At 43.0% G+C, this 25409-nt stretch overlaps 2 protein-coding genes across 2 annotated transcripts in view; one reads left to right on the plus strand and one right to left on the minus strand.

Moving 5' to 3' along the window:
* eif4g2a (eukaryotic translation initiation factor 4, gamma 2a) overlaps positions 1 to 13438 on the plus strand; it is a 96728-nt gene extending 83290 nt beyond the window's left edge. Inside the window, exons 2-21 of the mRNA XM_045209956.1 lie at positions 7315 to 7363; positions 7532 to 7597; positions 7684 to 7809; positions 8043 to 8145; positions 8249 to 8380; positions 8527 to 8593; positions 8679 to 8830; positions 8913 to 9023; positions 9107 to 9289; positions 9385 to 9520; positions 9612 to 9775; positions 9885 to 9992; positions 10110 to 10238; positions 10337 to 10441; positions 10546 to 10761; positions 10865 to 11123; positions 11228 to 11432; positions 11530 to 11738; positions 11860 to 11981; positions 12138 to 13438. Of these exons, the coding sequence (XP_045065891.1) occupies positions 7315 to 7363; positions 7532 to 7597; positions 7684 to 7809; positions 8043 to 8145; positions 8249 to 8380; positions 8527 to 8593; positions 8679 to 8830; positions 8913 to 9023; positions 9107 to 9289; positions 9385 to 9520; positions 9612 to 9775; positions 9885 to 9992; positions 10110 to 10238; positions 10337 to 10441; positions 10546 to 10761; positions 10865 to 11123; positions 11228 to 11432; positions 11530 to 11738; positions 11860 to 11981; positions 12138 to 12203 (2708 nt within the window). The 3' untranslated portion in view covers positions 12204 to 13438. The remainder of the gene's footprint in view (positions 1 to 7314; positions 7364 to 7531; positions 7598 to 7683; positions 7810 to 8042; positions 8146 to 8248; positions 8381 to 8526; positions 8594 to 8678; positions 8831 to 8912; positions 9024 to 9106; positions 9290 to 9384; positions 9521 to 9611; positions 9776 to 9884; positions 9993 to 10109; positions 10239 to 10336; positions 10442 to 10545; positions 10762 to 10864; positions 11124 to 11227; positions 11433 to 11529; positions 11739 to 11859; positions 11982 to 12137) is intronic.
* Positions 13439 to 15323: 1885 nt separating this feature from the next.
* Positions 15324 to 24598, minus strand: ctr9 (CTR9 homolog, Paf1/RNA polymerase II complex component). Its single transcript, XM_041869548.2, has 22 exons — positions 24449 to 24598; positions 23903 to 24001; positions 22908 to 23147; positions 22689 to 22806; positions 22509 to 22598; positions 22167 to 22423; positions 21965 to 22072; positions 21639 to 21875; positions 21269 to 21487; positions 19227 to 19410; positions 18860 to 19134; positions 18670 to 18757; positions 18407 to 18555; positions 18187 to 18303; positions 17737 to 17882; positions 17581 to 17652; positions 17243 to 17378; positions 16896 to 17039; positions 16615 to 16742; positions 16427 to 16526; positions 16226 to 16332; positions 15324 to 16118 (listed from the first exon to the last, which is right to left on the minus strand). The coding sequence occupies exons 1-22, from the start codon at positions 24491 to 24493 to the stop codon at positions 15713 to 15715; spliced, it is 3465 nt and encodes a 1154-aa protein (XP_041725482.2). The 5' UTR covers positions 24494 to 24598; the 3' UTR covers positions 15324 to 15712.
* Positions 24599 to 25409: the final 811 nt, after the last annotated feature.

Raw genomic sequence — 25409 nt, forward strand, 5'->3', positions numbered from 1 at the left:
AATTGGTGCCATCACACGCTGTCACGCCCTGGCCTTGAGAGGCCGGTTGTCTTTAGTTGGTTTGGTCAGGGCGTGAGAATCTATGCTAGAAATTCTATGTTTATGTTCTAGGTATTGTATTTCTATGTTTGGCCGGGTGTGATTCCCAATCAGAGACAGCTGTCGCTCGTTGTCTCTGATTGGGGATCATACTTAAGTAGCCTGTTTGCCTACCGTAGTTGTGGGATCTTGTTCCGTGTCTAGGCTTGTATGTGTATAGCCTGAGGACTTCACGTTACGCTGTTTCTTGTTTTGTTATGTTTATTGAGTTGAATAAATATGTACGCTTTTCACGCTGCACCTTGGTCTGAGCCGTCTCTCAACGATCGTGACACACGCAAGCATTTCATTTAGATTCTCTGCTGTGTGTGCCTGCATTCTTCTTGCCCCAGACGATGCCTCACAATGCCTCGACAGTCCTTTTTAAATCTTCATCCAAGGCCACCTATTGAAAACCCCAGCATAACTCTCTCCAGTGAGGATGTCTCAGACTTCATTGTGGATTTTAAATTCAGATAAACATATTTACTTGGTCTGTGCTCAAACATTTGTAAATGTCTTCACAATAGTGAGTGTAGCGAGAAAGTATTTATTGAAATAGTGCACTATGAACAGCTGTACTGCCCTCAGTGACCTCCTGAGAGGCGCAGTGGTCTAAGGCAGTGCTAGCTGTGCCACTAGAGATCCTGGTTCGAATCCAGGCTCTGTCGTAGCCGGCTGTGACCGGGAGACCCATGGGGCGGCGCACAATTGGCCCAGGGTAGGGGAGGGAATGGCCGGCAGGGATGTAGCTCAGTTGTTAGAGCATGGTGTTTGCAACGCCAGGGTTGTGGGTTCGGTTCCCATGGGGGGCCAGTATGAAATGTTTTTCAAATAATGTATGCACTCACTAACTGGAAGTCGCTCTGTATGAGAGTGTCTGCTAAATGCCGTAAATGTAACAAGAAGAGCATATGCTTTTCTATTCTGAAACACAAAATCGGTCAGTCAAAACCCCTGAGAATGTCCGCTGCATGACTTCAGTATTCATTTGAATATGAATAATCTGAATATGGCTAGAAATCACACATCACACACAATCACATAAAGTACAGTATGTTCAGTCAGTGAGTCAGACTGCTTTCAGTATTAGTATTCCACACATGGCTGCAAGCCCTCTCTCGATCAATACCTAGAGTTTAGGGTGTGTCATAAGATTCAGTCCACAACTAATATCCATCAAACACCACTTGACGGTCAAGTATTGAGTTCGGGTGGACGGAGATGGTGGACACATTTCCCTTTATGTCAGCATGTGTACATCAGGGGATTACAGTCTCCTATTAGCATCTCTAAAAGTTCTAAAGACAATGAAGTCCATCTAAATATTGAAAGGGGATCAAGAAAGCAAAACTGTAAATCTACCAATCTAGCCTACAACACATTACTGTATTACAACCACATTCTATGTTTAAAAGTTTTATAATGAAAAACGTATTCCCCTGTGTGCTTTTCTCTCCCAAGGCCAGCTGGCCCAGGTGACTTGGCCTGTTTAGATAGGCCAGTCCTTTAATCAGGCTTTAATTCATAGTGTGTATCAGAGTGGAAGATAAAGCACCCACATCGCTCAGTCCTGACAGGACACCTCCCTGCATGCCAAAGTAATTTGGCACCACCAATCTGACGCCCATTTGTCTCACTAAACCTGAGGGATTTGGTTGGGAATGTTATACAGTGGCATAACAATGGGTCATCTGAGTAGGGTCAAGGTTTTTGTCTGTCTGTAACCAATACTTTCTTGCCACTCCTGCGTATCAGGACTACAGCTAAACTAAAAGTACCTTGCTCTTTACACATTAAATGATTACAAGGGGACACTCATTATGATTTGATTGAAATTAATCAATGTTATGCAACGTTTGGAGCTCCGTTTTTTAACTACAGCACAGCTGGGAATTAACTATTCACATCAGCTGGCATTACAGTGTTTCTAATTCTTGGGTACAGTCAACTAACTATACCTAAACAGAAAATGTTGTTTGCCTATTATTCACAGATCATGGATCATTTCAGAATTTGCAGCGATTCCCTCTGAAATTTGATGACATCCTCAAGGGCTATTGAACCTAAATATTGGGAGAAGTGAGTTTTCCACAGATTAATAACTTTAGGGGGATGTAAGTGTAGTGACACTGGGGTAAGATGGGTCACTCTGTCAGGTGGTTGACAGGCATTTACTGTGGAGAATGGACCTCCATCTCTCAGAGTGCAGCTTGTCAGAGAGCCTGCCTATCAGTCATCAACCAGTGTGCCTCAGTCCTCCAAAGGGGTCCCATACTGCAACACTCAAACAATCCATCCCCAATTAACCACACTGGGGTGTCATTAGTTCACTTTACACTAGGATTTGATCAGACCGTTTGTTTAGTCACTTGACTAAACAACTCCTAAAAAAACTGACAGCTATATGCATAGGTAATCTACTTAGTCACTCAAAGTGTTAGGCTGGATTCCTGGCACATCTTGCAGCTTTATAGCACTTGTTTATATGAACACTCCATGTGCATGTGAGGTAGAGAAGAGAAACTAGCAGAGGCTCCAAATCATAAAGAGCTCATCATCACCATCTACTGGTCATTTGTAATACAGCAAGTCAATAATCTGAGTCCTTGACAGAAATATTGAGTCCTGATAGCCTATCAGAAATATTGAGTACTGATAGCCTAACATTCTAACAGACATAGAAGCTCAGATAAATATGACTAAGAGTAAGATATTATGTTACCTATCATTTATGATTCATAAATATTTATACATTTCTAGACTCACAAACCTTTGCTATGCTTATGCTGCATTCTTCATTGGAGATATGCATTGAAAAGACTTCCATTTGTCTTTCATTTGTCCAAAACCGTCAAGGCAGCAATGTGTGAGTGAAATTATTAGAGCTGCTAAGTGCTGAGCCCTGGCCTTCCTGCATGTTTAATGAAGTATAACCCCCCCTGGTCACTCTAGTGTGGGAGGTTGCATATGAAACTGAAATGACAACGCACCAGGAAAGTCACAGATAGTAATATATTTGCTGATACGTAAGCACTGTTAAAATGACAAACGCATATAAAAGAGGGCAGCAAGGCAGTTCTCGTACTGTAAATAGCTTCTGTATATTGAAGACCCCAAACTAAAACCTGCTGATACTCACACTCACTGGCACAGGCACTGGCGCACACAAACAGTACGAACATAGGGCCTACTGTAAACTCACTTGCAACAAGCTTGTACAAATGGTCTTCTGATGGCATCACTTTGGGCCTTATTAGCAGCCAGACAGCTGGTCTATGTCCCTGTGATCAATGATTTAAGAAAGCCTTACAGTCACACAGCTGCCTGTAGAAATGTGAGGGAAAGTCGCTAAGTGGGTAATAAGAACTGACCATGAAGCAGCCAGCTTCCACAGTGACAAAGGAATTTCGGGCCTATTGACCATAGTCACGGTCCAGAATTTGAAAGGTTCTCTAAACTACCTACAAGAGTTAAACATGTTAGTGTGATGTGCATTGGTCATTGTCTTGAATTACAAAAAAACTAAATGTACAAGAATTCCTTCACAAAGGTATTAGCTCACAATCCTCTCATGTAATCTGATTACAAAAAACTGTAACTGTAATCAGTTACGTTACCAGCACAAATATTGTAATCCGATTACAGATACTTTTGAAAACCTAGATGATTACTTATTGGATTACTTTTCAATTCAGAAAGGATGTTTGCAACAACAACAAAAAACGTTATGACGCCTTTCTGTTTTCTTGATGGCATTAAATTCAGCATTGACAAAATATGCAAGTTTAAGTTTGCTCCACCTGAGCAAGTCAGACCACAAGTCAGAGACCACTATGATGACACACCAAATGATGACCACCAATCAGAGACCACTATGATGACACACCAAATGTCTTTGATGGATCCTTTTTGTCTTCTTCTAATGCCTCTTAACGGGGAAAGTATTCAAAAATATTATGTTACTGAGTTTGGTTAATCCAAAAGTTACGTTATTGATTGCTATTTTGGACAGGCAACTAGTAACTGTAACGGATTACATTTATAAAGTAACCTACCCAACCCTGATGGCGCCATTGTGCTTCCATTGAGGAATATATCAAGACTGGAAATAATGGGATTTTCATCAGAGAGGGAAATAGCTAAACTTGGCAGATGTCAAGCAAGTCTGTCAGCGTGGATATAATCAAATCAAATCAAACTTCATTGGTCACATACACAAAATTAGCAGATGTTATTGCGGGTGTAGTGAAATGCTTGTGTTCCTAGCTCCAACAGTGCAGTAGTATCTAACAAAGACAATATCTGATTAAACTGATTTCATTTCCCCAGAGCCTCCGGGTACTGTGTCAAGGTATTCCTGTCTACCATACATTTCAGATGTTTCATATCAGCACAATTTAATACCTGATGCGATTGCTTTCAATAGACATGCTTGAAGGCAGCATCACCACTGACAGGAGTGCAATTTAATTAGCAGAGTATATGTAGTAAAAGTAGCTTCATGCTCAATGTTAATGATTGCCAGTAAGCATAAGAAACCTTAAATGTATCTATCATTGTCTGTGTATTCAGTCCTGGCATTGCCTAATGCCTACTGTGGCTGACCATGGGGCTGGGCTGATGACACACTACAAGAGAGACAGACAGGTACAGACTGGCAGAATGAAATGTGTCTAGCCTTGTGTTATGCCGGCCTCAAGAACCTCTGCTTCCAAAAGGAAAATACTTGGGAGAAACACAATGCTCAGTGAACTTCCTTGATAATGAAATCCTTTATACAGGGCTATGCTCCATCCCACTGGGCACACACTGGTTGAATCAACATTGTTTCCACGTCATTTCAATGAAATCTACGTGGAACTAAGGTGAAATAGATGTTGAATTCACATTTGTGCCCAGTTGTTTAGAAAGCAGATTACACATAGTGCTTAAAATTCTAACCGACCATGATGTAATCTAATGAACCATGACAAACACAAGAAAGTACATAAAACCAATAGACACATTGACAAGAGAAAGATTGATTAAAGTTTCAGCCCCTGGTGGAGGGCTTTGAGGTACAGCCACTGAATAAGTCACAAACTGTATTTATGATGTGGGTGGTAGAGAAAGAATCCTGAGCACCGGTAGCCATTTACCGGAGGCATGAGGATCTGACTCAACATGACCACATGAGCAATGTGATCAACAGTGTCAACAAGCATACTGCGTCACTTGACCAAATGTTAAGACACAGTTCCAGGAACTTATTTCAGCAACATAGTCTGGCCCTCCTCTCGGTTCATCATGACTATTGTGAAATCTAAGAGCAGAACGTTCTGTACACTGCACTGAACTGTAAATCAAATAGTGTTAATGTTTTGAAATCACTGAATGAGAATACTGAAATTCAGGACAATCGTAAAATAGCCCACTGAATCAAGTTGAATCCCTAAGAACTCACAACAATAGGCTACATGAAACCGATATTCTCTTTTACTTTTATCAGAGATGTGTCAGTGAGCCTCCTAAATCTAAACATACTGCCTGGAGGCACCAGACCCCCAGTCAATCAATGTACTGCACTGGCAAATGAGCACATTGTCTGGGTCGACATCCTGTGCACTTTGGCACTCTGATAATCGGGCCAGTGAGACTTATACTACCCATGGCTTTACAGAAACTGAATGACAAGGGGTTTAACCATGGGAGACCACCACAGATGGGTTACCATCTGCCTGTAGAGGAGGAGCCTCTCTATATTACTTGAATTGATGTCAATGAGATGGTAAAAAATAAAATAAATAAGCCGCTATACAATTTTTTATAAATCCAGATATTGCAACTAATAATTATATAAAAACACATACTCACATTTACAATAGCTCAGACACAAATAAATAGAATAGAAAAAACAAAATAAATATTGTATTTTTTTTTCAGACACTATTAGGAATTAGATAAAAGGCTTTATAACAATTCAAAGAGAGAGTGTGCAGTTTATGAATTCAGTCCAGGAATACAACACATAATGCATAATGCATTTATTTCCCCCAGTAAACTGACGTTACATATTTCTTTTCTTTAGGGATTTAAAAAAAAAATATGTGGGGGAGTATTTGATGCGGTTTTACGTGCGATACAAAGGCTGGCAGCCCAGCAAATAAATTCCCATCAACGCATGACGTAGATTACAGTCAGCATTCTTCTCACCGGTGCGAGGTTTGGCCCTGGAACGCACTGCTTTTTTTATTTAAGTATTTCCATTTAATCACGACCAAACAGGGTCCCCTCCTTCTATATTTTTATTTCTCATATTTGGAAACCACACAACCTACAAAACTGACGTTGCTTCGGTGAAGGTATGATCGTTAAATCTTGTCAGCATTTAACTTTAGGTTTGGCTAGCTAGCCGGTTAACGTTAACCGTTCTAAAATGGCTTCCGAATGGTAGCCTAGCTAGCTAGCCACTAGCGTTCCATGCAATGTGGCGTTTCGTGCGTATGCTAACTGGTTAGCAGGCTATAAGCTAACTAGCATTTTAACTACAATTTATCTCGACACATTAGCAGAAAATGGCGTCCTGCCATTGGGAATATACAACTAATATTAAGCACTTGCCACACAGAACCGGCATATTGTTATTTTCATTTAAAAGAACGATGAGCTGCTAGCTAATAAGCTTAGTAAATGTTGATATCGTATCACAAGACAGCTGACAATAATAATGTTGAAGGTGATATGACTGCTTGCTAACTAGCTAGCCAGCTAACGTAGCTAACTAATCCACCACATCCAACAGGTATTGAGGAAATGATGAGCTAGCTACCGGTAGCTTTAATTAGCTAACAAGTTAACGTTAGTTATTATTAATAAACTGATACCACGTTTGATCAAAACAGCAATGGATGGCTAAGTTAACCATGACATTGATTCGGAATCTCAGCATTACAATGTACTTGTCATGTTGTGTCTAGCTAGGCAAGTTAGCTAAATGAGTCAGACATAGCTAGCTAGCCTAACGTTAGCTACTAGCCATTTACAACAAAGGATGTGTAGCTGCGAGTGAAACTAGCTAACGTTAGCTAGCTTTGTGCTGTATTCTAGCTCTATGCTGTAGCAGGAAGTGTATGCCATGCGTCAATGTATTCTTAATTTACTTTGTACTGTAAAAAGGCTTTTCTTTCTTCAGGTCGCTTTTGCCTACCCCCACCCTTTGAATATTATTATTTTCGTGATTTCATTGTTGTCAAGCCGCCAAAGTGGAGAGTGTGATTGCAGAAGGGGGTGCTTCTCGTTTCAGGTAAGATTGTAATTTGTTTCAGTCTAAATGCAACTTGTGTCTCATGGGTCGTCGTTTTACTTCCTACTGATATCCTTGACATAGTGTAGAATAGATTATAGCTTTAATAGTCCTAGCTATGTCCTTTTGTTCACATTATTCATCAAGTAAATAATATTTGTTCCACAGTGCTTCTTCGGGTGGGGGAGGAGGTAGGGGTGCCTCTCAACACCATCCCAAGACTGTCGGCAACAGGTACTATTCAAGCCATTTTACCACAACTTAATGTTACTCAAAACATTCTTACTTTCAGATGTCACTAATGCTGTTGTTAATTGCAGCGAGTTCCTGGGGAAAGCCCCAGGATCTAGCGTTCAGAGATGGGTTCCTTCACGAAGCACTAGACGAGATGCCAATGCCTCCAATGAAAAAGAACGACATGATGCAATCTTCAGGAAAGTGAGAGGGTATGTATCCCTTAATAAATTGTGGCAAAATACATTCGATTCAAAGACAAATGTAATCTTGTAAGCTGGTTGCACCACATAGAAGGAAAAAAAAGCTATCCGAAATCATTGGTAAGTCTGCTGATTTCAGTGAAATATGTGTTACAGTGGTGCTATTTTCTAACACAAGATAATGCCTGTGTCTTCAAATGAAGTATTTTTCATCTTATGTTTCCTATTCTTTCCATCCTCAGCATACTTAATAAACTGACCCCCGAGAAGTTTGACAAGCTATGCCTTGAGCTCCTGAATGTGGGCGTAGATTCAAAACTCGTCCTAAAAGGAGTAATCTTGCTGGTAATTTAAAATCTATTTCTCAGCTCTGTGTGCATTCATGTTTATTATTGATCGAGTGGAAAATGGCTATATTGTTCAGTGTACATCACCCTTTTTCAAACAGATTGTTGACAAAGCCCTTGAAGAGCCCAAGTATAGTTCGCTTTATGCACAGCTATGTCTGCGCTTGGCAGAGGACGCACCGAACTTTGACGGCCCATCGCCAGAGATCCAAACGTCACAAAAACAAAGCACCGTAAGCGTCTTTGTCATCCTCATCAAAGATTGATTACTACCATTATAGACAATGGTATCACGGGGTTAAACAACAATGTGATTAATCTCATTTTGGTGTTTTTCCCCATCTAATCTTTTCATTTGGCAACAATGTGTGTTTTGCAGACATTCAGGAGACTTTTGATTTCTAAGCTTCAAGATGAATTTGAGAACCGTGCCAGAAATGTTGAAAGTGAGTAAACATTTGAAAAATGTGCCTATGTTCTGTGCCCTGTGTGGTTGACTGTGTTAACCGTTGCTCTTTTCTATTCCCTCAGTCTATGACAAACATGACAACCCTCTTACCTCTGAGGAAGAGGAGCAGCATGCCATTGCCAAGTTTAAGATGCTGGGCAATATCAAATTCATTGGGGAACTTGGCAAACTCGATCTTATCCATGAATCTATCCTTCATAAGTGCATCAAAACAGTAAGTCTAATACATTAGCACAGTTTTCATATAGTTAAACCATATGAAATGCATGTTAACTAATCTTGTGTCTTTATTTCAGCTTTTGGAAAAGAAGAAGAGAGTCCAACTTAAGGATATGGGGGAAGATTTGGAGTGCCTCTGTCAGATAATGAGAACAGTGGGGCCTAGACTCGATCATGAAAAGGCTAGGGTAAGCATATACTCTTGAGTCATTTTATCTAGTATCTTAATATTATTTTCCATTTGGGCATGACTAATTGGTTTCTCTTGCAGTCTTTAATGGATCAGTACTTTGGCCGTATGAAATCCTTAATGAACAACAAGGACTTGCCGGCAAGGATTCGTTTCCTAGTGCAGGATTCAGTGGAGTTGCGAGAGAACAATTGGGTGGCTCGCAAAGCTTTTATCGATAATGGACCAAAGACGATGAACCAGATTCGTCAGGAAGCAGTAAAAGTTAGTTAACCATTCTTTGTGTTAAGTGCAGACAAATCTTATGAATCTGTAATGCCACGGCGTGTCTTAATACATGTCTGCTTTGTGTCTTGCAGGATTTGGGTGTTTTTATTCCACCAATGGCCCAGGGAATGAGGACTGACTTCTTTTTGGAGGGGCCCTTCATGCCTAGGATGAAACTTGACAGGGAAACTCTTGGAGGGTTGGCGGATATGTTTGGACAGATGCCAGGTACATCCATGACAAGCTCTTGAGTAGTTTGAGCTTATTGCTGTCTCTCGAGTCCTGTTGTCCAACATTTAACGTGTGTCCTGGCTACTAGGGAGTGGAATCGGCACAGGCCCTGGAGTGATTCAGGACCGGTATTCGCCCACCATGGGCCGTCACCGCACCAACCCACTCTTCAACGGCCACAGTGGGCACACAGCCCCTGCTACCCAGTCTCAGTTCGAGATGGGAGGCAAGCCCTTCATCAAATCTAACCAGGTGAAAAGTTGTACCCTTTACTAAAAGCAGTCATTTTTTAGTGTTCTTGAACTGCTCAAATCTTGATGGATATGGCATTGCATCCAAAGTAATTTCAAACATTTCTCAGGGGCAGAATCCAATTTTCCAGAACCAGAATCACTCACAGCAACATCAGGCTCAGTCTAAGGACATGGCACCGCGTTTCATCAAGAAAGGATCGCTCAACGCTGATGAGGTACAACACCTGGTAGATACCCACTCTTTTAAACCACCGTTTGCACAGGCAACAAGCCAAAATACTTTAATGCAAGAGATGAGAACGATGCATAATACCCTCTATTCCCCCTCTTAGATCAGTCTAAGGCCAGCACAGTCATTCCTTCTCAACACAAACCAAGTGCCAAAGTTGCAGCCGCAGATACCAACAATGATTCCTCCAAGTGCTCAACCTCCACGCACTCAAACGCCACCACTGGGACAGGTAAAGAAAAACACGCATACCGCTTTTATAGCATTTCAGCTGGAGTTTATGCTTATCTAAAGTCTGTGCCCACTCTAAACGGTCTTATCATTTCTCAGCCTCCTCTACTTGGTCTGAAAACCAACCCTCCTCCAATTCAGGAAAAACCTCCAAAGACCACCAAGAAACCGCCTCCTGCAAAGGAAGAGTTGCTTAAGATGACCGTATGTTCCACTTCACTATCTCAGCCACTCTCTCAAGTTATACTTTTTGCCCCACAGAGGAAATTCGAAAGCTAACAGTCTTTGTCCATATTATATCTTATCAGGAGACCATAGTGACTGATTACCTGAACAGCAAAAACATTGATGAAGCTGTGAAAGGTGTAAGAGAGATGAAGGCTCCCAAACACTTCCTGCCTGAGATGTTGAGCAAGATCGTGATCTGTTCTCTTGACTGCCCAGACGAAGACAAGGAGCACGCCAGCACCTTGATCCACACACTCCGCACCGAGGGCCTTGTTACTGGGGAGAGCTTCATGCAGGTCAGTCTTCCAGTCATGGCAAAGGAAGAGCTTTTGTTGTAAGATATCAAAGGGTGTACTGTTCAGTGAATTTACTCACCACATGCCTCTTTTTTTTTAACAGGCTTTCCTCAGTGTTCTGGACCAGTGTCCCAAGATCGAAGTGGACGTTCCTCTTGTGAAGTCCTACCTGGCCCAGTTTGCGGCGCGAGCCATCATCGCAGAGCTGGTGAGCATGGATGAGCTGGCCCACCCTCTGGAGAACGGCACCCACTTCCCCCTCTTCCTGCTTTGTCTGCAACAGACTGCCAAGCTGAAGGACCGCGAGTGGCTCACTGATCTATTCCAGCAAAGCAAGGTCAACATGCAGAAGATGCTGCCTGGTATGTCAACGTCTCCTCAAACCCTTAGCCTAGAAAGCTCTCATGTTTTCACATTTGAACATGATTGTTGTGATTTTTACATTTGCCAAAACTCACATCTGCAGAAATCGACCAAAACAAGGATCGCATGCTGGAAATCTTGGAGGGCAAAGGCCTGAGCTTCTTATTCCCTCTCATGAAGCTGGAAAAGGAACTGCTGAAGCAGATCAAAGCAGACCCTTCTCCCCAGTCCATCTACAAGTGGATCAAGGACAATATCTCCCCCAAGCTCCACACTGACAAGGGCTTCGTCAACATCCTCATGACCAGGTATGGGGAAAGGGCCAATGCCCACATTGCGGAGTGGGTATGCATCTTGAGATGACTTATGTTAAGACTTGGTCTAAATCCCCCCCCCCCCACCCAGTTTCTTGCAGTACATTGCCCAAGAGATAAATGCCAGTGAGGAAGAAGACCAGTTATCAGCCCCCACTAAAGAACAGCTGGACCAGGAGAAGCTGCTGCTGCTGGCCTTCAAGCCAGTGATGCAGAAGTTCCTGCATGATCACCAGGACCTGCAAGTCAGTGCCCTCTATGCACTGCAGGTCCACTGCAACGCTAACGCTTTCCCTAAAGGTACGTACGGGTCACAGGCCCAAATTATTACTTGGATCAATTTGAATGCAAACACATTTACCTCGAAGGGTCTTGTTTTTGTTCAAAACATGTTTTTTAAATATAGATTATTTCTCTCTAGGCATGTTACTGCGCTATTTTGTCCACTTCTACGATATGGAAATCATTGAAGAAGAAGCCTTCCTTGCATGGAAAGAAGACATAACTCAAGAGTTTCCTGGAAAGGGAAAAGCATTATTCCAGGTAAATAGATTTATACTCCCAGATAATGTGTATTGCAACTCACACCATTGCAGGTGCATACCAAACTGGCTTTTTTTATTAGGCTATAAATGTATTACCCATGTCTGTGGTGTATCTCTGTTTTGGGCTCATGGTATGTTCTCTCTCCCTGTGAAGGTGAACCAGTGGCTGACCTGGCTGGAGACTGCTGAGGAAGAGGAGTCTGAGGAGGAAGCTGACTGAAGAACCAGCCAAAAGCCTTATGGTGCAAAAACGCTATTGATATATACTGCTTTTTTTGTTTCCTTCCCCATCTCCCCTATCCCATTATGATATGCATACCTAACCACTGCAACATTTCATTCCGCTATCAAGTTTGTGGCCATGTTAAGCCAATGCATGTTACGTTTTTTCCCCCCTTTTTGGCTCTTTTCTAGCGCTTAAGCGTATAATGGTTTGCCATCTGTTTTAAGAGCCCCTTTTTAAGATCAATGGTATTAGCAGCTTTGAATCTAGACCTTGGATTTTCTTCAAGACAATTGAATTGCAAGGGCCTTGTTCCTGCTGCTGAATTCTATGCTCTTTTTTTTTTTACCAATTAGCAACACTGTAGAGATGCACTTTGCTCAACGTCATACGTGAGTCGTTGCAATATTCACTCATCTCTTGATTGTTATAAAGAATCCTCAACTGTAATCATTGGTTACCATAACATTAATGGTTTATATTTGCTTGTGTTTCTACCTCCTCATTATGGGCTTCATGTGCTGGGTTTGAATTACTTCATGTCCCCAATTCAAATAAACGCTTAGTCTGGACTAATGCATAAGTCTGTAATAAAAACAACTTTTACTTGCACAATAATATCCTGATTGTAAGAATTCAAATTCAGCCCTTTTTTAAGTGCTTTTTGTGGATGTGTGGCACATCACCTGGGAGAGATGAAATTATGCGGCCTTGTTAATTTATCAACCCTCTTTGCTGTGTACCTCCCTCTGTATCTGTCAAACATTGTGATACTTGAATTCCTAATTTCTTTACAGGGAACTACCAAACAATGGGTGAGTTGGTTTTGCATGGCTCGGTGCCCCGGGTGGGTGGGGATTTCACTTAAGGACCAATGGAACTTACACATGGTCTGTTCTCATGCAACAATTTTAAACTACGCAGAAGTGCAACATTAGTTTTTAACATGTTTTAATTGGTGAATAATAATTTGGTTTTATTACACTTTAACTCTGCCCCCCTCATGTGAAAATTTGAAGCCTGTTTGCCATAATGTCTGATCTAGATATTTATTGATAGTTTTTATGGAAAAAAAATGATTCTCAACTTATTATGATCTGATGAAATCACGAGGTATAACTCTGTACAGTACAACTTTCTATAAGTGTTACAGAACCTTACAGTAAGTGCTAAGAATGTTCTTGTGTACCACTATTGCTTAACTTTCAAATAAAGTTAAACACTTGAGTTCACATAGACTTGTCCTGTGTAATATTTCATCAAGATTCAGGTATGTGTGAGCCCAAGAGGAGCAACAGTCCATTGAATATGTTTCACAACATGCTGTAACTACTGCATTAGTGCATGGTTGCTATGTATAACTCCCCAGTGGCCAAGGCAAGCTCTCAAACACTTCCTCTGTTTCTTGGCAGGCCTCAGAGGAATGCCCAACAATTACAGATATTCCTGTTACCATGGACGTGAACTTTGTTTAGATTTTTGTTTAATAATATGCCATTTAGCAGATGCTTTTATCCAAAGCGACTTAGTCATGTGTGCATAAATTTTTACGTATGTTTAAGGAATTCTTGCCTTAATATAGCATTGTCACACCATTATTTATCAGGCCATTCCAATACTGAAAGGTTTTATTGCAATGGACTGATCCTTTTAGAGAACACTAGTGCCCACGTGATATGCATTTTGTAAGAAATTATGGTTAGAGAAACTTGCTTATTGAAGTAGGTTGCAAAGGATGGATGTGAAGCAGCATTATGAAGTGGGTGGGTTTGAGCCCTGAATGCTGACAGCTGTGGTATATCAGATTGTATAGCATGGGTATGACAAAACATATTTTTCTGCTCAAATTACGTTGTTATCCAGTTTATAATTGCAAAAAGGCACCTCGGGGGTTTGTGGTATATGGCCAATATACCACAGCTAAGGGCTGTGTCCAGGCATTCCACGTTGTGTCGTGTGGAAGAACAGCACTTAGCCATGGACCATATACCACTCCCCCTCGGGCATTATTGCTTAATTATAGTACTGTAGCATTTTTGGGGAAGATGAGGTCCATTAGTAGCAGTTGTATGTTAATACAGCATGTCCACAGCTAAATAAGGCACTGGATCGTCAGTGTATTTAGTGGGCTGGGGGTATTCACCAGACTTTTGATGAGTATTTGCAATGCACTTTAGACTATAGCCAAGGCCTAGTTGTTCACTTTACTTATATAGTCCCATTTCCTTACGAGCTTTTATAATTCTTAGATTTAGCAGAGCTAGGGAGAAAGGTCGTCTAATCCCAAATTGTCGATGTGCCCTGAGCAAGCACTTAACCCTTGTAAAAAAAGTAAATGTAAATCTGCACTTAACAGAACTACACTGGTACCCATATTCAGAACCATGTTTATGCTACCAACACAGTGACAACTCTGAGCAAACCTCTACAACAGGGGTGTCAAACTCATTCCATTGAGGGCCTAGTTTCTGTTTTTTCCTTTCAATTAAGACCTAGACAACCAGGTGAGGGGAGTCCCTTACTAATCAAGTACAAGGGAGGAGCGAAAAGCCGCAGATACTCGGCCCTTCGTCAAATGAGTTTGACACGTGCTCTACAACATACGATCTTCAGAAAGGCTCGGTCAGCTCCGTCAGACATACCCTGAACTGGTGTTGTCAGTTCCAGAGGCTGGCCCCACAGACCTGACCTCTTCACAAACATGTGTTTGCCTCATCCACCCCACTGTGGTACCTCCAGAATGGGGCCATGTATTCCGAGTCTGGATGTGTCTCATATCTATAAATACATTTACAACTGCAACACCTAGGCCTGCCACCAGATTACTTAGCACTTCTTGTATCCATAGAGGACCTTAATTAAAAATGGCACATATTTACACTTTTAACTATTAAAGCTAAACTTGTAATATGGCATTTTATTCACCACAGCATGACTGACATGGTTTGGCAAAAATATTTTTCTGAATGGCAGAGGCCATGTTGATACACAAACAAGGCAAATGCAGCCAAAACAATTGCGACACATTTACCCCATAATCAGAAGATAACTAAGTCTCAAGTTGTTTTTCCAATGTCATACAAGCAGCTTCATCATCAGAAATGGAAAAAACCCACATTTATTTTGTGTTTGTTTATTATCTACATATAATTTTTCCCATCTCTGGGCCGATTTACTAATATTCCATGACGTCACCTCTTCCAATCATTTTAAGATACAAAATATATGGGTTACAGCTGTCAGACTACTTACAAGTCACATTTTCCATCCATCATCAACAAAACAAAAGGACATGAGGTACAGCATCAATGTAAAAGTCTTCACAGTCTGGTGACCAAAAACTAGTAAAGACAACCCACATTATGGGCTACAAAGCTACACAGCATGTGCTCATTTCAATTTCAGGGTACAAACCAAGACGGAACAAAAAAGCCTCTACAAAAATTAATGTCAAAATAACCTCTTTTTTTTTCAGTAGGAAAAAATTCAGTTCTGAGATTGAAGCTTCAGTCGCTGTCAGAGCCAGAGCCGTGGTTTGAGGCCTTGTCGGCAGAGCCCTCTGGTTCTGATCCGTTGTCGGAGCGGTGTGGGGAGCCTGCCGGAGAGCCCGCCGGAGAGCCTGCTTCAGAGCCAGAGGCTGCGGCCGGTGAGCCTGGTCGGGACTCGTTGTCCGACCCAGAGCGGCTCCTCTTGCTCTCATTATCAGACTGCTCTGAGTCAGACTGCTGCTGCACTCTCTTCCTCTTCACTGGACGGTCGCTGCCTGAGTCGCTACCTGAGTTTCCGGAGCGTTGGGGGCTTCCAGCTTCGCTGCCAGAGCGGTTCCTGCCCCCGTCAGACTCACTGTCGGAGGCGATGCGCTTCTTGTGGCCGCCCTCATTATCAGAGCCTGAACCACTGTCTCTGGGGTTTCTGGGTGGTCAACAGACAAAGAATCATGATGTATTAGTGTGTCACAAAACCCTTCTGAGTTGTATTTTCATGTAGCATTTCATGTACGAATGAGTTTATGCCCTCACCGGTCTTCAGCAATTTTCAGTCCATCCTCGTCTGATGAAGAGTCGGAGGACGAGATGATGGCCTTCGACTTGATCTTGCCTTTGAGAGACGGTGGCACAGGCTCAGCCTAGACAAAAACAGAACCGTTAAAACTCTGGGCATAAGGCTGGTCATTTGGGTTAAAAAATACCATTAAAAGGACAAAAAGACATTTAACTGACCTTCTGGAACTTCTTGCCGCCCGCTCTGGGTTTGCGTTGCTTTTTGGGCCGTGAGCCTCCCTCCTCGTCATCACTGCCATCGTCACCCCCTTTGGTGGGTCTGAAATACACAGTCACAGCGCCAATCACACCAGGCCACTTTTCCTACCCGTCACTACAAATAACAACACTTTCCACAGCAGTCTCACCTCCTCCTCTTCTTGCGGCCCTCCTCCTCACTCCCGCTGCCACCCTTCCTCTTCTTCCTCCTCCTCACTGGCAGGTCCTCATCAGAGCCATCGTTGACAAACTCATCAAAGTCACCCCCTTTCTTGCGCTGGGGAGAATGAAACAAACAAGAACAATGTATTCACACTGCACCCTAGAGCCTTTCTTTGAGATTCATATCGATCTGATGTGCCATGAGCTAATCATTGATCACCCCGGACCTCCACGTTGCACTAGCTGTTCTCTACACATTTGCACTCACTCGGCCGCCACCTTTCCTCTTCTCTTTCCTTTCCTCCTTCATTCCATCGGCGAAGGAGAGCAGACCCTTGGTCTTCTCCACGTACATGGCTCTCTGCTCCAGCAGCTTCTTCTGATCCTCTTCCTGCTTGGTTCTCTTCTCCTCCTGGTGGGGCAGCAGGAAGACAAGGTCAGTGGTTTAGAGTCACACCGTTATAAAGGAATACATTTACTGTGGACCAAAGAAACATGTTATTCAAGACATCACAGGTCTGTTTACTTAAATTGCTTATCCATTATGGTTTACAAGTACAGCATAGAAGGGGTGAGGGACTTGTGGAGATGTGACACCCCAGCCCACAGACAGACCTGTTCTTTATGCATCTGTTGGCGCAGGAAGTCCCTCTCCTGATCCTGCTTGGCCCGGATCTCCTTCTCCTCCTCGTCCTGCTTCCTGGCCCGAGCCACGTGGTACTGGGCCTGACTCAGCAGGTCAGAGCATTGCCTGCAACGAACCCACACAAACACAGCTCACAATCCAGGCTTAGCCCAACGTCTGACGGCTGGGCTCAGCTGTCATCCCTCTAAGTTCCTATGAGGTGTGATCTGAACTTTGGCTAAGAGTGGTTTATTGATTTACTGAAGGCTATGAAGTAATTACTGGCCTGAATTATTATTTTAGAGGGAAGATATTTGTTCAAACTGACCTGGCCTCAGTGGAGGCAAGCACTAGGTCGAACCTCATCTTGTCTCCTGCCTTGGCAAGGTAGCTGAAATACCTGAGACAAAAGAAAAGAGAAGATTAGGCTGAGAAAAGTGAAGGATTATTTTACGAGAGGTGTTTAAGTGAGTTTAGGGCGTACCGGTGGGCCAGCTCCAGCTCTTTGACAGCACTGAGTACAGCCTTTAGGTTACTCTTCTCGTCCTTCAGCACCAGAGTGGCCAGCCTCTGCAGCACCAGGGCCACGTTGAACATCAGCACCGTGTCACTGGGGGCCACGTGACGCGCCTGGGGACACAGTCAGCCACACCAGTGAGTAACAGGTAGGGTTGCAATAAATTCCCTGGTTTCCCCAGAAATCCTGGTTGGAGGATTCCGAATTTCCTGCTTATTCCCTTCTGATTCCGTGAATCCTCCATCCGGGATTTTGTGAAAAGTCAACTTTTAAGAGTTAACAGAATTTTGCAACCCTAGTAACACGACAATCACACAAGGGTCACCCTGTTTTCACATAAACAAGCTCAGCCAAATGAAGCCCAGCCATAGGGTTACTCAAAGGAATGAGAGACGTTTAATTTCACACAAATCTCACCTTCAGCAGAGTCTGTTTGCACTCCTGGAGTTTCCCGCATTTGAAGAGTGCCCGAGCAAGGTACAGCAGCACCTCCGTGTTCTGATGCTTGTAGAATTTCTTCAGACAGTTCTCGTACTAACACCACAAAGAGTGGATAAGACATTTTAAGAACTCCAAGTACAATAGAGGAATATAAACCCCCCTGCGGTGTGTACTATGAGCCAGTACAGAGCCTTACCATCTGCACAGCGCTGATGTACTGTTTCTGCTCCACGTAGATGTGGGCCAGGTTGAGCCAGACGTCGCTGATATCAGCCGTGGCCTCTCTTACCTGGGCAAACACGTCACGGGCCTCACGGTAGTAGCCCTTATGGGCCAGGACGGCACCTGGACAGAAAAGACGGCAAACTGAGGTAAATACATGCTAATAGGTAAACACTCAGTCAAGTTTGAGTATTAAGCATTTATGTGAATACAATGAGTGAGAGAAGGCCAACAAACCTATGCCGTTGGCAGCGTAAAGGTTCTTGGAGTCGTTTCGTAGGACCTGTTTGTAAATGGCCAGGGCTCGATCCTGATGTCTCTTTTCCTGAGGGACACAACCACAGGCACAGACAGATGATGAAGGCACTGTTTCTGACAGTGATGATTTTCATGGCTCCACATCAAAACAATGAATATTTTGCCATACCTTCTCCCGGTCCCTGGTGGGCTGGTGCAGGGTCTGTAGCCACACGTTGCCCAGGGCCAGCATGGAGTAGGTGTCGTTCTGAGTGGACGGCTGCTTGAGGATACGCTCAAACTTCTTCTGACCCGGACCCCACTCCTGCTTGGCCAAGTGGAGATTCCCGATCAGGGACCAGGCGTCTGGGTGATCCTGATTGATCTGCAGAGCCTCTTTGAACCAGTCGGAAGCTTCATAGAAGTTTCCTTTGTCACGAGCCATTGCTCCAAGACGTAGGTAACCTGCAAGCAACAACAAAGGACCAATTGATACACACACGCACCCTAAAGAGACAGACATTAACCAAAAAGTATTGCGTGTCTTCAGTGCTTACAGTCGACGTAGTTGGGATGTTCTCTCAGGATGTTCTTGTAGAGTTTCTCCGCCTCGTGGAATTCGCACATGGCCTCGTAGAGCCTGGCTAGGTTGTAAGAGGTGGTGACAGAGATGGCGTTGTAGTAATGCTCGTCATGCTCGCCCTCAGCTTTGGCCCGCTCCAAAGAGGCCAGGAAGTATTTCTAAACATGGACAGACAAACATGACCAACCCTAAAATCAATTAATCTATTTATAGCTCTGTTGTGTCTACTAGGGTTGGGCGATGTCTGGAATGACACATCGTCCTGTCCAAACATCATTGATATACGATTGTATCGGTTTAAAAAAATCTGGGCGGGTTCGCGTTGCGCACGGAGGGGTCAGTCAAATGGGGCGGGAAGAACGCACTATAAAGGACGCATTGTTAGGCCTGAACTGTGTTAGGCCTAGTTCTTTTTTAAAATCTTGTCTAGGCTGTAGAATGATTTACAAAATTGGTAGGGCTATGTTTCTCTTGTTCATAAAAATACTCCGATATCAGTTAGCCTACCCTTTAAAAAGGAATATTATAGCCATATCAAGTGTAGTCTATAGTTATTTCATTAGGCTACTTTCCCGACAGTTTCAGACTTTTTTTTAAAAGGACGTGACGGGATTTCACTATAGTACAGTCTGCCTTACTCCAAATCAGGGGGGAAAATGTGGCTCCTTGGTGGGAAAGAAAAGCCTGTCTTCGCCTGTTTGGCAGTTCTTCAGTTTCAGACCGAATGTTAAAGGTGAGCCAGCAGACCTGACCAAAGTCACTTGCAGAATATGTCAAAAGATAATCAGGGCAAAGGACGGACAGACTACAAACCTCCATCAACATTTCAAAGTCCATCATCCTGCTGAGTTCGTTACTCTGGGGCAGAAAAGGTGAACATGCTGGTGTTCCTTGGCAGAAACCTTTAGGTAGGCCTAAGACAAACTAGACCTAATGGTTCCTAATTATACATGTTTGTTTAATTTTTAAATGTAGCCTATATTCAAATGCATCTTACTCGAATGGCATAGACTATTCTAGCCTATCAAAGCTTGGTTTGGTTTTTGTTGCACTATTTTTTGTTATTTTCGTACTTATTTTGTTTAGGCTACTTTATTTATTTTGTGGGCATATATTTAGGATTTGTACAGTTCAATAGACAAGAGGCATATCCTAATAGGCCCATTCGTTTTTAGAATAAGCTAATGTTCATTCAAGTGTTATAAAGAATGTTAGGCTAAATAACTATTAGTTTTATCTGATTGTTGTTGACAATTTATTTTGCCTACACTTTGGTCAAGTAAAGCAGAAACGTCCCAGGTTAGTTTATGCTTCCTATTCCATTAGTCTATCTTGCAATTGTTTGTTCTTTCCCTCATTATTACTATACTAGGTGTTATTTAGGCTATTCACAACAACTTTCTGAGATGGAACTCCGTTAGGCCTATAGATTCATTCAATGGTTGATCATGAAAGAGTAGGCTATGCCTAGGCCAACAAGTCACATTAAAATCGAGAATGGGGATTGGGTAGAAAAATGGAAATGAAGATGTTAAAACATTAAGCCAGACGGAGCGTCTGCTGCTAAAGGCCCATGATCATCCGACATTGGGTGAAAACACATTAGGCCCCATCTGACATTTTCCGCTGCACTTTCTACAATCTACATATGTTAATATTCTGACTACCTCATATGTATTGAACATTTAGGCTATGGCAAATAGGGAATAGGCCATTTGGCATGTCCCCCTGCTGTGTGCTCACTGCGCCGTGCTGTCGTGCGCTGCCAGACTCCGGAGGTGCAGTCAAATTCAAATATGCTAAACCATCGTTTGTGACATCACGATGTCGTCACTATCGACGATGGCTGTCCAACATCGTCGATAGACGACACAATCGAAAATCACCCAACCCTCTGTGTCTACCATTACCACAAAGGCAAGTTCGAAACTACAAATAACCATTCAAGTAGGTCATTGCTACAACATGCAATTACTAATTCTAGCCAGGTAGCTCTGCCATCCTCCTGAACTGTACCTTGGCCTCTCCCAGGTTGCCCAGTCTGAAGTGGAGAGCCCCCAGGTTGTTGAGGATCTCAGGGGGAACGTCGGCCTGGACCTTCTCCTGCAGGATGCGGGTGGCCGTGCCGTAGGCAGAGAGGGCGCCCTGGATGTCGGTCTGCTCCAGGATCTGGGCCAGCTCGATCCAGGCCTCCACGTCATCAGGGTACTGCTCAGTCACCTTCTTCAGATGACCCTGCAGAACACAAAGCCATTACATGCTATTTATTTTAGCAATAGTACTGATTAACATCTACAGAGTTACAAGTGTAGAGATAATGCCACAGAGATCAGACAAACACTTATACTTCATGTGTGGTTCACCTGTGCATAGCTGTTTTACTTACTTTGGCAATGTCTCTCTTTTCCTGGTCATCTGAAGTAGCATAGAGAGAGCCCAGGATCTTCATGGTTTCATAGTTGTTGGGGTAGGCCTTTAGGACCTTTTCAAAGCACTGGGCGGCATTCTCCTTGTCTCTACGGTACACGTACATCTGCCCCAGGCCAAAGAAAGGCAGCACAAAGGTAGACGAGGCAAATTGGGTGGCCTGGTAGTAGTACTGGAAGGCCTGGTCGTAGTCCTCCTGAAATACACAAGAAGGAGAGATGTCATGCCCATTCAATTAGAAAAGCAAGAGTCTTCCGAAAAATAAGCTGAGGCCTTAGCGCTTACCTGTACATGAAAGGAGCGGGCCAACTGGTAGCAGCTCTCAGCCTGCATCGCTTCCACCTCTGTGTTGTGAAAGGCATGGAGAGCCAGGTGCTGCACTTTACTGTAGTCCTGAAAATAAGAAAGTACAACAACGTGAATGATAAGGGAAACTCAGGTCAAGACATGCTACTATATGCCAGGAATAGGATGACAACCCTCTCACCTTTTTGAAGAAGAAGTGGTTAGCCAGGTGGTTGAGCACCATGGGGTTGCTGGGGTCGATGGTGTAGGCTCTGGAGAGGAGCTGCACTCCGTTCTTGATGGAGTCGGGCTCCTTGCTGTTGAGCTCCAGCACAGCCAAGCCCACAAGGGCTCCCACACACTTGGAGTTGAGCTCCAGGGCCCGGCCAAAGGCCAGACGGGCCTTCTCCAGCTTACTGAGCTTGACAAAGCAGTGGCCCATACCCAGCCTCACCTCGGCTGGTAAGAGAAATAGTGACAGTATGTTAGGAGAGACCAGGGATATTATTCATCTTAATATGACAGGTGCAAGTGAAATGCTTACCAGGACATCCAGGGTTTGTGCGTAGAGCCTTCTTGTAGTAGGCCAGTGCTCCCCTGTAATCCTTCTTATTGAAGGAGATGCAAGCTTTACCTGTTGAAATAAAATGTAGTGGTTAGGCCCTATTTCGAAGTGAACCTTTGTGGTCATAATGGTAGATCTTTCCCGTTATGTTTTACTAACCAAGTAGAGCAGGGATGTTATTGGTAGACTGGTTCAAGACAAAGTGGAACTGAGCGTCAGCCTGGTCCATTTTGTCCCCCTCCAGAAGGCAGAAACAGGCTCTTCCCAACAAGTGGTTCTGTTACAAACAAAGAAATAGATTACACTAGGTTATTATTTTTTTGTGATGGGGAAATTAACTTTCACATTTTCCAATAATGGTTAAGCTGATTTTCTTACCTGGTCGTACATGATGATCTTGTCTGCCATGGTGTAGAGCAGTGTGGCCTGAGTGATGAGCTCCTTCTTAGCATCTTTGTTCTTCTCTTTACGTGCCTGCTGGACATAGTAGGCAGCCAGGGTGTCCAGACAGGTCATCTGGTCCTTCTCATGGTCTCTGTAGTCCAGGTTTCCATCGATACGGGCCGCTTCCAGCAGCTTGACAAAGTCCTCCGTCTTCGTCTGTTTGTAATACTCCAGCTAAAAGAAAAATCTGTTTTTGTTTATTTTGGTGACACACAATCCATGAACAAACCATCAGTCAGTGGGAATGCAACTACATAACTCACCAGGGAGGATAGCCATTTCCTAGACCAGAGTTCTGTATAACATTTAGCCACCTTGGGAGATATTTGCCGACCCGTACGGCAACGCTTTTCCCACGCCGGAGAGTATACCCGTGGTCGGTGGACAGTTCTGTTAAGGAAACTGTCGTTTGCGTCGCCAGACTGTGCCCAGGAAATAATTACATTCAATTGTTAGATGCTACCACCCCCTCCAATTCAAAATTCCATGTTGTGTCTCGCTTGTGTGTTTCACACCTGTTTGTCTAGCTAATCAGCCTCACAATTGGGCAGCATGCTGCCGCAGACAGGTAGAAGAACAGAGTGTGTGTGCGCAAACATAGACATCTAACAATTTGATTAAATTATTTCCTTCGCCGATGCATACGACAATTTCCTTATCAGAACCGTCCACGGATATACTCTCCGATGTGGGAAAAGTGTCTCCAAACAGGCACAGGTCGGCTAATATCTCACACAGACGGAATGTTACTGTTAAAATAACTGTATATGGCGGCGAGCCTGTAGGGCTACAGGGAGGAGTTACAGGTAACAGTAGAAATTACAATCTAACTGTATTTGATGCAACACTCATACAGAGTAATATGTGCAACTATCAATTCAACCATATTTTTAAGGAATTTCCATACCAGTCTGTGTATTCATACTTACAGCAAGAGCAATCCATATGTGCAACTGTGTATGTTCCTGTTTCAGGATACTGATGACCTCATCTCCTTCTGGCAGCTGGTCGAAATCAAGCTCAATAACCTGCAGAACAAATAATTGATTCACTAACAAGACACAGGTCTATGTGAGCACCAGTTCGTACACATACAACATGACATGTGACCTTTAACCTATGGCTAAAAAGCTTCATCAGAGGCTAAGTTATTTTATGAAATGTTTTGACTGGGGACAAGAAGTGGTTGCATTTGATTGGTTCCTGAGTCTTGTATCTCACGTTAACTAGTTAGATTACTGAATGATCGGAAAGACAATATCACCTGTAGAAATAGACAACTTATAACTCAAACATGGGTTATGACCAATAATTTGCATGACTGATAGTAAAAATTAAAAATAAAACACTTATCCGAAGTTGTTAGCGATCTGGCTGACGTTAGTCAACAAACACAGGGCAATACTACGTTAGCCAACGTTAGTAGACTAGCAATAGCAATCAACGGTAAACAAAGCAGCGTAGCTAGTCCTTACCTCGTCGGTGTCCCGTAAGGGAATTTCAATTGAACCCCGAGACATCTTGGCTGATGGAAATCCACGTCCCTACACCAATATATTCCCAAAATTTGTTCAGCGGTCCCCGTGGTCTCGAGTATCTTCCTCCACTTCCGCCCTAGAACAAATACATGGGTGTTCACAAAACAATGTCCGGGTAGTACAACGAGCGACTGGTGGGATAATATGACCCACTGGTGTAATACCGGTAGCAAATAAAAATGTCCTCCTGACTAATACAGCTGTTGTTCTCTCTCATCTTGGCAGGCTAAACTTCTTTCGACTGAAAGAGAAACATTCTGTATTTTCACAGTAGTATTTGTTGTATTTTCAAAAGTAGTATGTATATTTGTTGTTTAGAAATCTGTAAATGTTTGTTAATAACAAAAGGTGGTATGTTCACTATTTTACCATGTGCAAAGTAGGGAACTAGAATTTGTACAGTATGCTGCACGCCAGAATGCCTTTCCATTCAAGCCCGATAGTGGTCGTGTTCGAGAGCATCAAAACCGTGATGTATTAAGGGTACATTGTGTCTCTGATCTACAGATAATAAAAAACAAGAAAGGGAAGGACAGGACAGGACAATCAATCAATCAAATTTTGATTGATGATTGATTAAGGGAGGGAAAAGTAAGACATTAATAAAAGCTGTGATAATCCTCTGTGATGTGTTTCTGTGACCAGTGCCCAGTTCAGGTCTTCATTGACCCTGCCCTATCCTAAAGAATCTGATTGCAACTGTATAAAAAAACATAAACAAGCTGGTCCCGTGTAGCTCAGTTGGTAGAACATGGCGTCTGCTAAATGACTTAAATGTAAAATGTGATTTCCTATTGGTTTATACGAAAGATGTTATGCAGATGATCTAGAATCATTTGATATGTTAAACTGACTAATGTTAATACAAAAAGTCCATTAACTGCGTTATTGTTTGCTG

This window comes from Coregonus clupeaformis, chromosome 32 (genome assembly GCF_020615455.1).
Source record: "Coregonus clupeaformis isolate EN_2021a chromosome 32, ASM2061545v1, whole genome shotgun sequence".
Taxonomy (NCBI): Eukaryota; Metazoa; Chordata; class Actinopteri; order Salmoniformes; family Salmonidae; genus Coregonus; species Coregonus clupeaformis.